Source organism: Adiantum capillus-veneris, chromosome 12 (genome assembly GCF_014529385.1).
Source record: "Adiantum capillus-veneris isolate H3 chromosome 12, ASM1452938v2, whole genome shotgun sequence".
NCBI lineage: Eukaryota > Viridiplantae > Streptophyta > Polypodiopsida > Polypodiales > Pteridaceae > Adiantum > Adiantum capillus-veneris.
The window spans coordinates 18,027,878-18,040,770 of record NC_140942.1 but is presented as its reverse complement, the minus strand read 5'-3'; the positions used below and the strand labels follow the sequence as shown (position 1 = coordinate 18,040,770).

The 12,893-nt window shown below is 44.8% G+C and overlaps 1 protein-coding gene and 1 pseudogene across 1 annotated transcript; both read right to left on the bottom strand.

Annotated features, from left to right (window-relative positions):
- Positions 1-797: 797 nt before the first annotated feature.
- On the bottom strand, positions 798-1,985 carry LOC147445384 (uncharacterized). Its single transcript, XM_086524896.1, has 2 exons — positions 1,625-1,985; positions 798-1,334 (listed from the first exon to the last, which is right to left on the bottom strand). The coding sequence occupies exons 1-2, from the start codon at positions 1,760-1,762 to the stop codon at positions 1,176-1,178; spliced, it is 297 nt and encodes a 98-aa protein (XP_086381022.1). The 5' UTR covers positions 1,763-1,985; the 3' UTR covers positions 798-1,175.
- A 3,793-nt stretch (positions 1,986-5,778) lies between these two features.
- Positions 5,779-7,356, bottom strand: LOC147445383 (ruBisCO large subunit-binding protein subunit alpha-like; annotated as a pseudogene).
- Positions 7,357-12,893: the final 5,537 nt, after the last annotated feature.

Sequence of the window (12,893 nt, the reverse complement as noted above, 5' to 3'; positions counted from 1 at the left end):
CACATAATTACACTTTCCTGCTCCAATTCAAACCACAGTCTCTAATTCAAAGCAAAGTAAATATTTACACTTTCCTGCTCCAATTCAAAGCAAAGTCTCCTCCTCCTGAGCACTCCTCTCAACCAGCGGAAACATTTGGCTGCTTGATATTTCAATAATGCCAGTTAGGGGCAAGAGAAAAAAGAATCGTTCCGTGTAGAACTTAAGAAAGTGAAAATTGTGAGAGTATTAATACCATTTCCTCTTTGAGAGAGCACAGAGGAAGATGAATTGTGTATGGTTACGAAAAACGAGTTTCCCAAAAAAAATGATAGTAGTTGTTGGATTTCTAACCAGCTCAAGGCTAGGTTGAGAAACACTTTAATTCCCGAACACAGGTTCTAAGAGTCAAAGGGAATGGATAGAACATATTGCCATCTTTTTCTTTGTTGATAGCCAGGCAGCCAGCTTGCTTTTGTCAACAATAGTTCATGGAAAAAGAACCATAAACCTTTGATAACTGCTGAAACCGTTAAAGACCACAAAACACAAAGCTAGGCCAAACCATAGACACCTATTATGCACAAATTCTGCACAAGGTCCATTCAGCACTTGTGATGAGGCTCAGAAAAAGACTTATCTCAATCGGGAAGGGCACCCACAGCATATTTTCAGCCCACTCAACTACGACGGATACAAGAGGCTAGTTGAAATAACACAAGCTCTTCTTGAGAAACAAACAAAAGAGCAGGATACTTCAAGCCAATAATCAAGTTGTCGGTATTGTCGAACTGCGCATGTTTAGAGGGACCAAACCATGAACAAAATGATAGTGCTTTTGACCACAGCAAAACCCACACAACAGCTTGCTAAACAATAATGCCAAGAGGGTTTGGATCAAAAACAGGGATGGGTCTGAAAAGACCCATAAATCTTGGTATCAGGCAGTGGGATCAATACACTTGCCGCGGACGACGTGTGGTTCACGCAGAGCATGATTTCCACTTCAACACATCATACAGCTTTAAAAAATCAAAGGGACATTGTCACATACCAATATCCCCTTCCTAATCCTACTACAATGGAGCTCGCTCCTCCTTGTACATGGCATAATTTTTGAGAGGCTCCATCCATTTGTATGTACAAGAGCACATCATCAATAAAGTACACTATGTGCACGCTTCGGAATGCTTTTCTCAGGAGAACGGTGGAGCAGGCATCGCTCCCTTGAACAACAGAAAGGCCAGCTTCCCGAGCGAGAAGTAGATGAAGTTCCCATGCAAATGTGTGACGAAACAACCATAGCTTGTACCCACAACGCATTGCCAGCCACCACCGTAGCACTCATCGAACTCCTAAAGCACCCCGCATACTCTTAATTTATCAGCTTGTTCAGTAGTAAGATGCAACTTCAAGGGAGAAACCCACACTGTCTGTGAGAGCTTATATGGCGCACACATAAACACACAGAATGCATTTACGCACATTCACGCACACAGTTTGTGCTCATCATTACTTCCTTGAGACCAGGATAAGAGCAGCTTACATGCACATTTTCGACATGAAAGCTAAGACTTGCATGTGCGTCAAGTATAAAAGCAGGAAAACCTCTAAACGACAAGATCAGGGCCCGAGGGGGAACAACCTGTTTGATAACGCGGGCGATCTGTCGGTAGTCTTCGACATCGTGGAGGTCCAGGGCATGAGACGCACAACGCATGGCATGCTGCTGCATCCGCAACGACATGTCCGCTTCCCCAAGGACGGCCTTGCCTTCCAGCATCCTGCCTGTCGGCCGAGGCGGGACGAGGGACCTGGCTGCGTGGAGAGAGAGAGAGAGAGAGAGAGAGAGAGAGAGAGAAGCCTCTCGAACGTCTGCTCTTCTGCACAGTGCCCAACCTCCAAGTTGGGAAAGTGCAGCAGCATGAGCTCAGCGATGATGGGGAAAAGCCCGCTGATTATGCGCGCGCGCGCAGAGAGAGAGAGAGACAGAGGCAACGAGGCGCTATCACTAGCGAGGCTGCAAGCCGGCGCCCCTGTCTGTTGGAATGCCTTTGGGAATATTCTCTGTAAAGAGTCTACACGTGTGACGTGCCCTTTTACTCCAATCAGCGTTCTAGATTCCTCACCAATAATAAGTTCAAAACTAGCAGTAGGTTTTTGAACTATGAAGTTTGAATGTCCGACTCCAGAGCCCCACCTCGTCCTCTATATATGGCACGGGGTCGGAGTCATGCGAGGGTTTTTTTTTTTTTTTTTTTTTTTTGGGGGGGGGGGGGGGGCTTTTATAGTTATGCGCTTAGACAGCCTTCTCATAGACCCTCTAAAAGGGCCTTTGAGAGCGCCTCCCAATTAAAAAGCCATGCCCGTAGGGTTGCTGCAACCCCAGCTGAAACGAAAAGTACCCCTCGTTTGGGGGGTGGTTGAACCACCCTCCAGAAGGGCCTTCCGCCTCCGAAACCGGCAACTGCCAGTGCACAAAGCCAACTCACCGAGCGACAAGCCCTGGAAATGGCAGCACCTATACATATCTCCATTTCTTCCTCTCAACCTTTTCGTAAAAATGGCATTGCCATGCCGCTTGGGATGTTGCAATGCAAGCGACTGCTTCTCTCCATTGCCATCATCTGCACATCCTTACTCATTAAAAACCTGCTAGGACTATTGGGAGAGTGGGAGAGAACGAGGACAAGATAGATGGGCAAAGGAGGCTGATGAGCATGCAGGAGGTGCGGAAAGGGGGCTTGATGGAGCTAGCGTTGGCTGCAGCCGGTAAAATGGGTGGTATGGGACGGCTACGCTGACTCAAGAGGGCCTTCCAGCTCGGTAGGCCAACCACCCAAACGGCATCTTTAGAGGGATTATGGGAAGGCGCTCTTACTACCCTTTCAACTAGATTGCTTCGTTAGAGCCTCGTCCCACCTAGCTCTTCTGGGGGCTGCAACGGCAGGCATCGTCATGCTCTGTAGGTGCATTTGCTAGTCACACAATGCAACACGAGATTATTGAACTCGTGAAAATTTACCTTCTTTTCCCGGTTCAAAGGGTCATCGCCTCTATTTCTGGCTCCAAATCAGCGCACGCTTCCCTTTTGACCTGCAGTACCCCGTCGGCAATCCCATGCGCAGATGATGCGCTATAAAAAATCGGTTCTGAGCTGCTTTTTGGAGCGGTTACAACACCTTAGTCGTGACCCTGTAAGAGCTGCAAGTGCTGAGCGAGACGGCTTCTTCGAGTACTTGTAGCGCCTTGAGCCGCTGTAGAAGCCAAGTGGGACGGGGCTCTTAGCTATGTTCCATCGAATTGAGATCGAACAAAATATTGGAAACTGAGAGAGTAAGAGAGAGAGAGAGAGAGAGAGAGAGAGAGAGAGAGAGAGAGAGAGAGAGAGAGAGAGAGAGAGGGAGAGAGAGAGAAGAGAGAGAGATTTCATGAAAGAGTGTTAGGTTTTTTTATCTGAGATTGTTTGGGATACCGATCGTCGTGGTTTAGTCGTGTAGCTCTGCATAAATTGGTTGCCAATCGTAGTGCTTCAGAGGGATACCTCGCCAAAAACCACAAGAAGTGTTAAGAGTTTTGTCAAGCTCAATGTTCATGATCATACAATGTTATTAATTGTTTGTTGTTCCATTTTTATGTTAAAAAAAAAAGGAAACATGCAAAGTCTCATTGCATGGGGGAGTTTGCAGAGTCCTCCCCAAATTTTATAATACGAGGGAACGTGCCATTCCCACGGTAGCGTGCAATTTTCAGTGTGTTCATTAACTGCATTCTGAGTGTCAAAAATCAGAAAATAATACTGTTTACTCACCGTGCGATTGAATGTCTATCGCCAATGGACTTGCTTGTATCAACGATGTTGGGCATCTCCTACACTTAACCCGCTGCAAGAGACGACATCCCTGGGAGGATACCCTTCAAGAAGATTTTGTGCTGTTGTGAGAGCACCACATTTTGTATACATATCGATCAAACCACCACCAAGCATGAAATCGTACTCCCAACAAACGTTGACTAGCGATTATATCATGAATTCTAATATATATGGCTGTGTATGTCATTGCATCTGCTGACCCGCATGCCTTCTAGATTCCTGTGTAGGCGTAGTTGATTGCGTCTGGATAGAGACCCTTCTTGCGATCTGTTTTGCACAACCTGTAATCAATCCATTTCAAGAGGCAACATTCCGGAAACGAAACTCCTCAAGCACTTTTTTTGCCCATATCAGCCTCTTGCGTGGAGCTACATGCCTTCATGCATGTGTACTGGATTGCATCTGGAGAGAGGCCCTCGCTTCGCATCTGTTGAAAACAAAATAGAGCTTGCTGGCCCTGCCCTTGTGGAGAAAATCATGCAATCAGCACATTCTCAGAGTCGACACTCAGGACACGAAGCTCCTCGAGCACTTGCGCAAAGCCACATGCCTTGAATGAATTTGGAGAGATATACTTGCTTTGCGTCCGCTGAAAAAAACCTACAGCTTTCCCGTAGCACATTTGGCATACATATTGACCAAGGCATTGCCAAGCACGGAAATCTTTTTCAACAGCCCCTGACTAACAATTTCAGAGTTAATTTTTAAGCCCATATCAACATCTTGCGTATAACCACATGCAGTAAAGATGCACGCTTATGTGATTGCATCTTGAGAGAGCCCCTCGCTTTGCATCCAATGAAGACATCCAAGAGCTTTTTGGCCCTGCTCTTATCGCGACATCCCGCAATCAATGATGACATTCCAGATAGGAAGCTCCTGAAGCAATTTTTGTGCTCTCTCAAGCGCACCACATTTGGCATACATATCGACCAAGAGATTGCCCACATAGCTGATAAACGTTAAAAAAGAGGACAGTCACATGGACGCTCGCCATGCTCTCGTTGTGCACATTCTGGAATCATTGCGTTCATTGGAAGTGGTGGCATTCCGGACAGGGAGCTCCTCAAGCACTTAGTGCTTTCTCAAGCGCATCACATTTGACATACATATTGGCCAAGGCAGTAATAAGCACAACATCTTTTTTCAAGAGTCTTCGACTGATTGTGAAGTTTTCTGCCAACATCAGCATCTTGAGTAGAGGCACATGCCTTCAAGAGGCATGTGTAGGTGATTGCACCCGGAGAGAGGCCCTCGCTTCGCATCTGCTGAAAATAGCTCAGAGCTTTCTAGCCCTGCTCTCGTTGAGTACATCCTGCAAACAATGCAGTCCAAGAGGCGACGTTCTCAATAGGAAGCTTCTCAAGCACTTTTTGTGCTTTCTCAAGCGCACCACATTTGACATACATATCGACCAAGACAGTGCCAAGCATGACTTCTATTTTCAACAGCCTCTGATTAGCAATATAATTGTGAATTTCTGTGCCCTGCCAGCACCTTCAAGATGCATGCGTAGAGTGACATGCCTTCAGCATCCTGCATAGGTGATTGCATCTAGAGAGAGACCCTCACTTTGCATCTGCTGAGTTGCACACATATCGACGAAGACAAAGCCAAGCACGGCTTCTTTTTTCAACAGCCTCTGAATAACAATATAATAATGAATTTCCGTGCCCATATCAGCACCTTGCGTAGAACCACGTGCCTTCAAGATGCATGTGTAGAGCCACATGCCTTCACCATGCTGCACAGGTGATTGCAGTTGGAGTAGAGTTTTCTACACTGCTGCAATCAGTGCATTCCAAGAGTCCACGATGCTCTGAAGTCACTGCGTGAAAAGCAAGGCATCGATAAAAAAAGATGCATGCGCAGGTGATTGCATCTGGAGAGAGCCCTTCGCTACGCTATGTGCCGCTGCTCTAAAATTACTGCGTGAAAGCGAGACGTCGATAAAAAAGATGAGCAAAGGAACGGTCATGTGCCACGTGGGAGGACGAGAAGCCAGATTTTTGTAATGCACATCTGGTCACCTTTGCAGGATCAATGACACCAGCCTCCAATAAGTTCTCATACTTGTCAGTCATAGCATTGTAAAGAAGCTTCTCAATAACAACAGCACCTTCAGTCCCTGCGTTATCTGCAATCAAAAGCGGGAGCTGGTAGAGCCTTTTGTACAATATTAGCACCGAGCTTCTCTTCAGGATCTTGATACCAAGGACCAAGGCAGAAAGGTGAACAAAGGCTGCCCCTCCACCCGGAACAATATATGCCCTCTTCAATTGCAACAAAAGTAGCATTCTTTGCATCTTCAATTTTGAGTTTCTTATCTTCCAGCTCAGCCTCTGTGGGGCTGTTCCCCTCAGCTATATCTAACACGGGCATAGGAGATGGGATCAAAGGCTCCCATCACTTTTGGTCCCCGACATTAGGCGCACACCGTAGATCTTGTCGCAAAAGTAAACTCGGGTATTTTTGTAAACTCGGGTATTTTTGTAAACTCGGGTACCCGAGTTTACAAAAATACCCGAGTTTACTTTTGCTCGCTCCGATACTTTTGCATGTCAAAACTCCATGGAAACATGTACATTACAGTGACGTGCGCGGGCGTGGTGGATAGGCCACATGGCCCTCAAACCCTAGGTTGTGGGTTCAATCCCGTGGGGCGGGGGGGGGGAGGGACGAAGTAAACTCGGGTACCCGAGTTTACATTTTTCCCGAGTTTATATTGTCCACGGAAGCCTGGGATCTACAGTCCTCAATCATCCGACCGTAGATCCCATCTCCTCCCATGCCCGTGTGAGATATAGGCCAGGGGCTGCTCCCACCTTAATGACAACAACCCCACCAGAGAGCTTTGCTACTCTCTCTGACAACTTTTCTTGGTCATATACAGAGTCAGTTTCTGCAAGTTATTTCTTGATTTGAGCAATGCGAGCTTGGATTTCATCCTTGGTGGCTGCATCGGCGATAATGGTCGTTGAGTTGTTGGTCATTGTCACCTTCCGGGAAATCCCCAACTGCTCAATAGTAACACTTTCAGGCTTCAAGCCAAGATCACTGGCTATGAACTCAGTACCAGTGACGATGGCAATGTCCTGCAGTAAGGCTTTCCGTCTCTCACCAAATCCTGGTGCTTTGAGAGCAGCCACTTTCACGATTCCTCTCATCTTATTCACCACCAGAGTTGCTAAAGCTTCTCCTAATACATCCTCAGCAACAATCACCAAAGGAGCATTCAGCTGTGAAACTTTCTCTAGAACTGATAGAATGTCTTTGATGGTGGCTAATTTCTAATCAGTGACAAGGATTCTTGCATTATCAAATTCCACAATGAGCTTTTCCTGGTTAGTCACGAATTGAGGGGAGATATACCCCCTGTCGATCTCCATTCCTTCTTCGACTGTGATTGTCGTCTCAAAGGACGATGATGATTCTGGACCAACATTGTCGATGGCATCAACAATCATGGTACCTACGGCAACATCATTACCGAAAGAAATAGTCGCCACAACTTTGATATCATCACGGCCGTTGATAGGTCGAGATTTCTGTCAACGGAGAGATGGAGAGGGAGAGAGAAGAAGAAGAAGAAGGAGAGTATTTTAACGTCGTAGAGAGACGGATTTTCTGTCAATGCAGGGGGGGGGAGAGAGAGAGAGAGAGAGAGAGAGAGAGAGGGGGGGGGGGAGAAAACGACTACAAAAGCCGTTGTTTGTAGCTAGGCCACGTTTTTTTTAGAGCTTTACAGGCCCACGTTTTTAGCTTTTGAGCGAGATTAGTTGGAGCCACGTCGGCTGTTGAGGGGCCAAGGAGAGGAAAATGAACACTACGCTAACGAAGTAAACGTCGTAGAGAGACGGATTTTCTGTCAACGCAGGAGAGAGAGAGAGAGAGAGAGAGAGAGAGAGAGAGAGAAAACGACTACAAAAGTCGATGTTTTTAGCTAGGCCACATTTTTTTTAGAGCTTTACAGGCCCACGTTTTTAGCTTTTGAGCGAGATTAGTTGGAGCCACGTGGGCTGTTGAGGGGCCAAGGAGGGGAAAATGGACACTACGCTAACGAAGTAATCAAGTATGATAGGTGGGTCGAAAAGGGAGTGCGAGTGTTAAGCGAGAGGTGGTGAGATCGAGTTGCGATGCGACGATGGGGAGCCTATTCTTTTTGCCCTGCGGAGATGGGATCAATGGTGGTTGAATATCCATCGTAGATCCCTCAACTTTCGCCCGTGCCATATATAGACGAGACTAATTTGACACCTCCTTTCGGGAGTTGGGATCAATGGCTCACGATTGTCAGTTGATCGTGACCGTTGGATTGCCTAGGGAATGCAAAAGATTCTTCCATTTTCGGATCCGGGTTTAAACTCGTTCGCTCTACCCCCTTGAAATCGAGACTAACTGCTAAGCTATCGCGCACTGGTTGAAAGGTGCATGTGTGTAAAGTTTATACATCACGCCGCTGTGGATAAGTTTACACGTAGTTCACATTGAGTTCACACCAAATTTGGTGCGGTGTGCATACCCTCTCAAGTTCAAATTAGTTAAACTAGATTTACTCTAGCCTAATTCTCAATGATCCACCTCCAAGGCCATCCAATAGCAATTGGGCACACCTTGTGGGCATGGACTGGGCTAGGGAGGTGACATGTGTCCCTAATTCACTTTGTGTAAAGGGAGCCTGTGTGTGTGTGTGTGACTTTCTCTCTCATCCCCTACTCCCAAGGCTCGCCCCCTCCTATGTAGGGATTTGAAAAGAATTTTTTGGTCACACACAAAGCATCCAATTTCCCCTAGGGTTGACCTTTGGACACAACCTTTGAATTTTGGAACCTTAGCATTTTGGAAGTCTTAATGGACTGAACCTTAGGGTCTTTTTAGCCCATTGTTGCACATGGCTCTTTTGCAGATGGCCCCCCCCTTTGGATCCCTATTTTCCCTCCTTTGGATCCCTACTGTGTGGCCGGTCTGCTAGCTTAACCAATATTCTAGCTTTTTCTCCCCTGGCACTTCCCCACATTAAATGATCAGTTTAATATGAGAAAATCATTTAGGAGAATTAGATATTGACTATTATGACATTACCTCTCTCTTGAAATCATAGTCGTCCTCGACTATGGTGTAGATAAGATAAAGCATATTCATGAGTCCTTTTCTTAGCGGGTAGAGGATCCCTATGTTACCCTACGACATCATTCCACAATGGATGACTTGTCCATTTGGCGCTTGAGAGCCTGAGGCTGCCGCAAGCATGTCTGCACATTAGTTCTATCAATCTTCCATAGTAGAGTGACAAGCTCTACTTGGTGTTTGGGAGAAGTCGTCTCCGCAAACTTGATCTAAGCATGCATACTACTTCATTTTTGTGCACAATAAAGAAAAAGAGAGTCTTATAAGACAAAAAACTTTGTTCATTTTTAATATTTTGTACATTTGCTTACTCTTGGGAAGCATTGTAAGCATTGACAAGGTTTAGGTTATCCTTTAATTGTATGCCTTGCATCCATCTTGCATCTTCAAAAGGATAATTCTTAAACTTAATAAGATATCGTCAGATAGTCTTACCGCCTCTTAGTACCTTGTCTTCATGTCAGAGAATGGACTCGGGCTGCAGCACCTCTTCTTGGTCCTCGATCTCCGGTGGGTCTTCAATAGTTGGTTCTTGAGGTGGCTCTCCTTTGTAAGGCTTTAATAGGCTCACATGGAAAGCATTGTGTATGAGCCAATGATTGGGCAACTTGAGTTGATAGGCCATCTCATTGATTGGCCTAAGAATCTGGAAGGGACCATAGTACCTTTTTGCTAGTTTAGCATAGTACTTTTGGTGGCCCATAGGATTCTTGCCCGTCATGTGCCTTAATCGAGCCTTGGGAAACTTTAATAAGACCCAATCATTTTCTTTAAAGGTTTGGGCTCTTCTGTGCTTGTCAGCAGCAGCCTTTTGCCTTTGCTGTGAGATAGAGATAGCATCCTTAATCTTTTGAAAATATTCTTATAGGTCTCGGCTATACTCATTTGCAGCGAAGATCTTCCCATGTACCTTAAGTAGTAAGGGACTTTTTGATCTTCCCTCAATTACCTCGAAAGGTGATTTTCCGTGGAAGTATGTACAGTGTTATTGTAAGCATACTCCACTAAGGGTAAGTACTTCTCCCATTGGGATCTTTGATCTACTTCCGTTACATAGGCTTTTAGTAGATCGAGAATGGTTAGGTTAGCTATTTCACTTTGGCCATCAGCTTGTGGATGATAGGCCGAAGAGAAGTTTAGCCTTGTCCCTAAATTCTCAAAGAGACCCTTCCAGAAATTACTGGTCATTCTAGGATCTCTATCCGACACTATGGACATTGGCAAGCCATGGTACTTGAAAATTTGTGAAATGAAGAGGGTTGCCATTTGATGGGCTTTGATAGTCTTTTTGACAGGTATAAAATGAGCTTGTTTACTGAACCTGTCTACTATCGTCCATATTCCTGTATTCCCATGGATAGACTTAGGCAATCCAAAGATAAAATCCATGGATATGCTCTCCCATGGTGAATTAGGGATTGGCAAGGGTTGAAGCAATCCAAGTTGCTTCCCTCTATCAAATTTTGTCTTTTGGCATACCACACATTTAGAAACATACTCTTGTATATTCACTTTCATGGTAGGCCAATAGAAATATGTTTCAATTCCCTTTAAGGTAGACTGAATCCCTCTATGCCCCGCATATGGTGGAGCATGAGATTCATACATTACTTTCTCACGTAGTGAGTTAGTAACGCATAGTCTATTGCCATAGAGAAGATAACCATCTTGTAAAGTAAATGGTTCTTCTTTCTTCCCTAATGCAAGGGCTGAAATCACATCTCTAAAATCGGGATCAATAGCGTACTCATCTATCATTAAAGATAGATCATTGTGAGTTGCTATGGAAACCGCATTCACTCTCGACCGTCTTGAGAGTGCATCATCTACTTGATTATGCTTGCCAGCAATGTGAGCAATATGAAAATGAAATTGCGAAAGGAAATTTGCCCACCTCATTTGTTTGTCGGAGAGCTTGGTCTGCGTCATGAAGTACTTAAGACTTTGGTGATCCGTTGCAGAATGAAAGGAGTCCCCAATAAATAGTGCTTCCATGAGTCTAAGGCATGTAGAACTGCAAGGAGTTCCTTTTCGTATATGCCTAGAGCTTGCTCAACAGGGTCGAGCCTTCGACTCTCATAGCCTATGGCGTGCCCTTCTTGGAGCAAAACAGCTCCAAGGCAATCACCACAAGCATCACATTGGACCTCAAATGGTTTTGAGAGATCCGATAGTGTAAGCACAGGTTGAGCGATAAGCTTTTCGAAAGCATTGTTCTCCTTAGCAGACCATGTATACCTAACGCTTTTCTTTGTTAGGTCATGTAATGGTCCCGCAATTTGTGAGAACTTTTCTATGAAGCGTCTATAGTATGCACACATACCTATAAAGCTTCTTAGTTCATGAAGATTCCTTGGTTTATGCCATCCTTTTATTTCCTCTAACTTTGATGGATCCATTTGGATGCCATCTTGAGAGATAATGTGACCTAAATACTGAATCTCTTGCAAGAAAAATTCACTTTTCTTTCGATTAACATAAAGTTTATTCTCTCTTAAAACTTGAAATATTACCTGGAGGTGTTGCTTGTGTTCGTCTAATGAATTAGAGTAGATGATAATATCATCAAAGAACACTCCAGTGAAGGTTCGATGAGGCCTGAACAGCTTCTCCATCAAGCGGTTGAATGTGGCTGGTGCATTGGTCAAGCCAAAAGGCATGACAATGTATTCATAAAGACCAAATGTGGTGCGAAATGCGGTCTTTACAATGTCTTGATCAACTATCCTTATTTGATGATAGCCACTTTTTAGGTCGATCCTTGTAGCTTATCAAATAGGTCTTCTACCCGTGGAACGGGAAACCTATTTTTGATAGTGATCCTATTTAGTGCTCTATAGTCGACACACATACGATATGTGCCGTCTTTCTTTTGCACTTCTCAACTAACTCATGCACTTGCCGCATAATCTCCTCTTGTTGAGCTTGAGAAACTCTCTAAGGAGGTTTGTTAGGCGGTGAACTTCCTGGAAGAAGTTCAATTGCATGGTCATCATTACCTCGTTTAGGAGGTAGCTCACAAGGGATGTCGTCAATAAAAACATCTTGAAACCCCTTGAGAAAATTGGATAACTCTAATTCCTTTTGGTTGCTTTTATTTTCTTTTTCTAAAGCATTAGGTTCATTTTGAGAATCTTTAACAAATATCATGTACACGGAAATAGAGCTCTTTATTGACTTGTTGAAAGCTGGTGTATGTACAATGGGGATAGTGTTACCCATTTCCTTAGCATCTATATACATGTCTTTTTCCCTGAACTTAAAGGAGATTCTCCTTTCAGGAAATTTAACATCGGCAGCCAAGCGGTCAAACCATGGTGCCCCTAGGATTACATCCTCATGTTTGAGAGGAGAGATAAAGAAGTCCTCTTTGTCCACATAGCCTTCGACATGAAGCCTCAATTTCCCGATTAAGGGAGTGACTGAAGCTTCTTGCCCCTTGAAGGCACTGTCTGTGGGTAGGACATCTCCCATCTCGTAAGCTTGTATGCCTAGCTTGGTGGCCAACTCTATAGATATAAAATTGTGAGTAGAACCAGGGTCAAAGAGAATAAAAGCATCATGTCCTCTTACCTTTCCCCAAGCATGGCATAGAGGAGATCCTTTGTGGTGAGTTTGGTGAGTCTCCTCCTCTTGGATTTCAACCAAGGAAGCTCTAGGAGGATCTTGACGGTTGTTCTTTTGGGGACAATCGTGGTACGCATGCCCTTGTTCGCCGCACTTGAAACACTGGTTATCCTTACGATAACGCTCAAGCTCTTCAAGAGAGAGTTTGTTTTTACCTTTGTAAACTCCCTTCTCTTTAGCTTTGTTGGGGTTGCCCTTAGGAGACTTTTGGACATTGTCCTTCCCCTTAGGCTCGTTGGAACTCTTGTTTTCCGTGGGCTTATTATTTCTTTTAGCCCCCGTTTGG

Excerpts from the sequence above, each read along its gene's own strand:
- LOC147445384 (XM_086524896.1), bottom strand. The coding sequence starts at position 1,762 with ATGCTGGAAGGCAAGGCCGTCCTTGGGGAAGCGGACATGTCGTTGCGG. Across the intron at positions 1,335-1,624 it reads TCGCCCGCGTTATCAAACAG|GAGTTCGATGAGTGCTACGG; the intron begins GTTGTTCCCCCT and ends GGGGTGCTTTAG.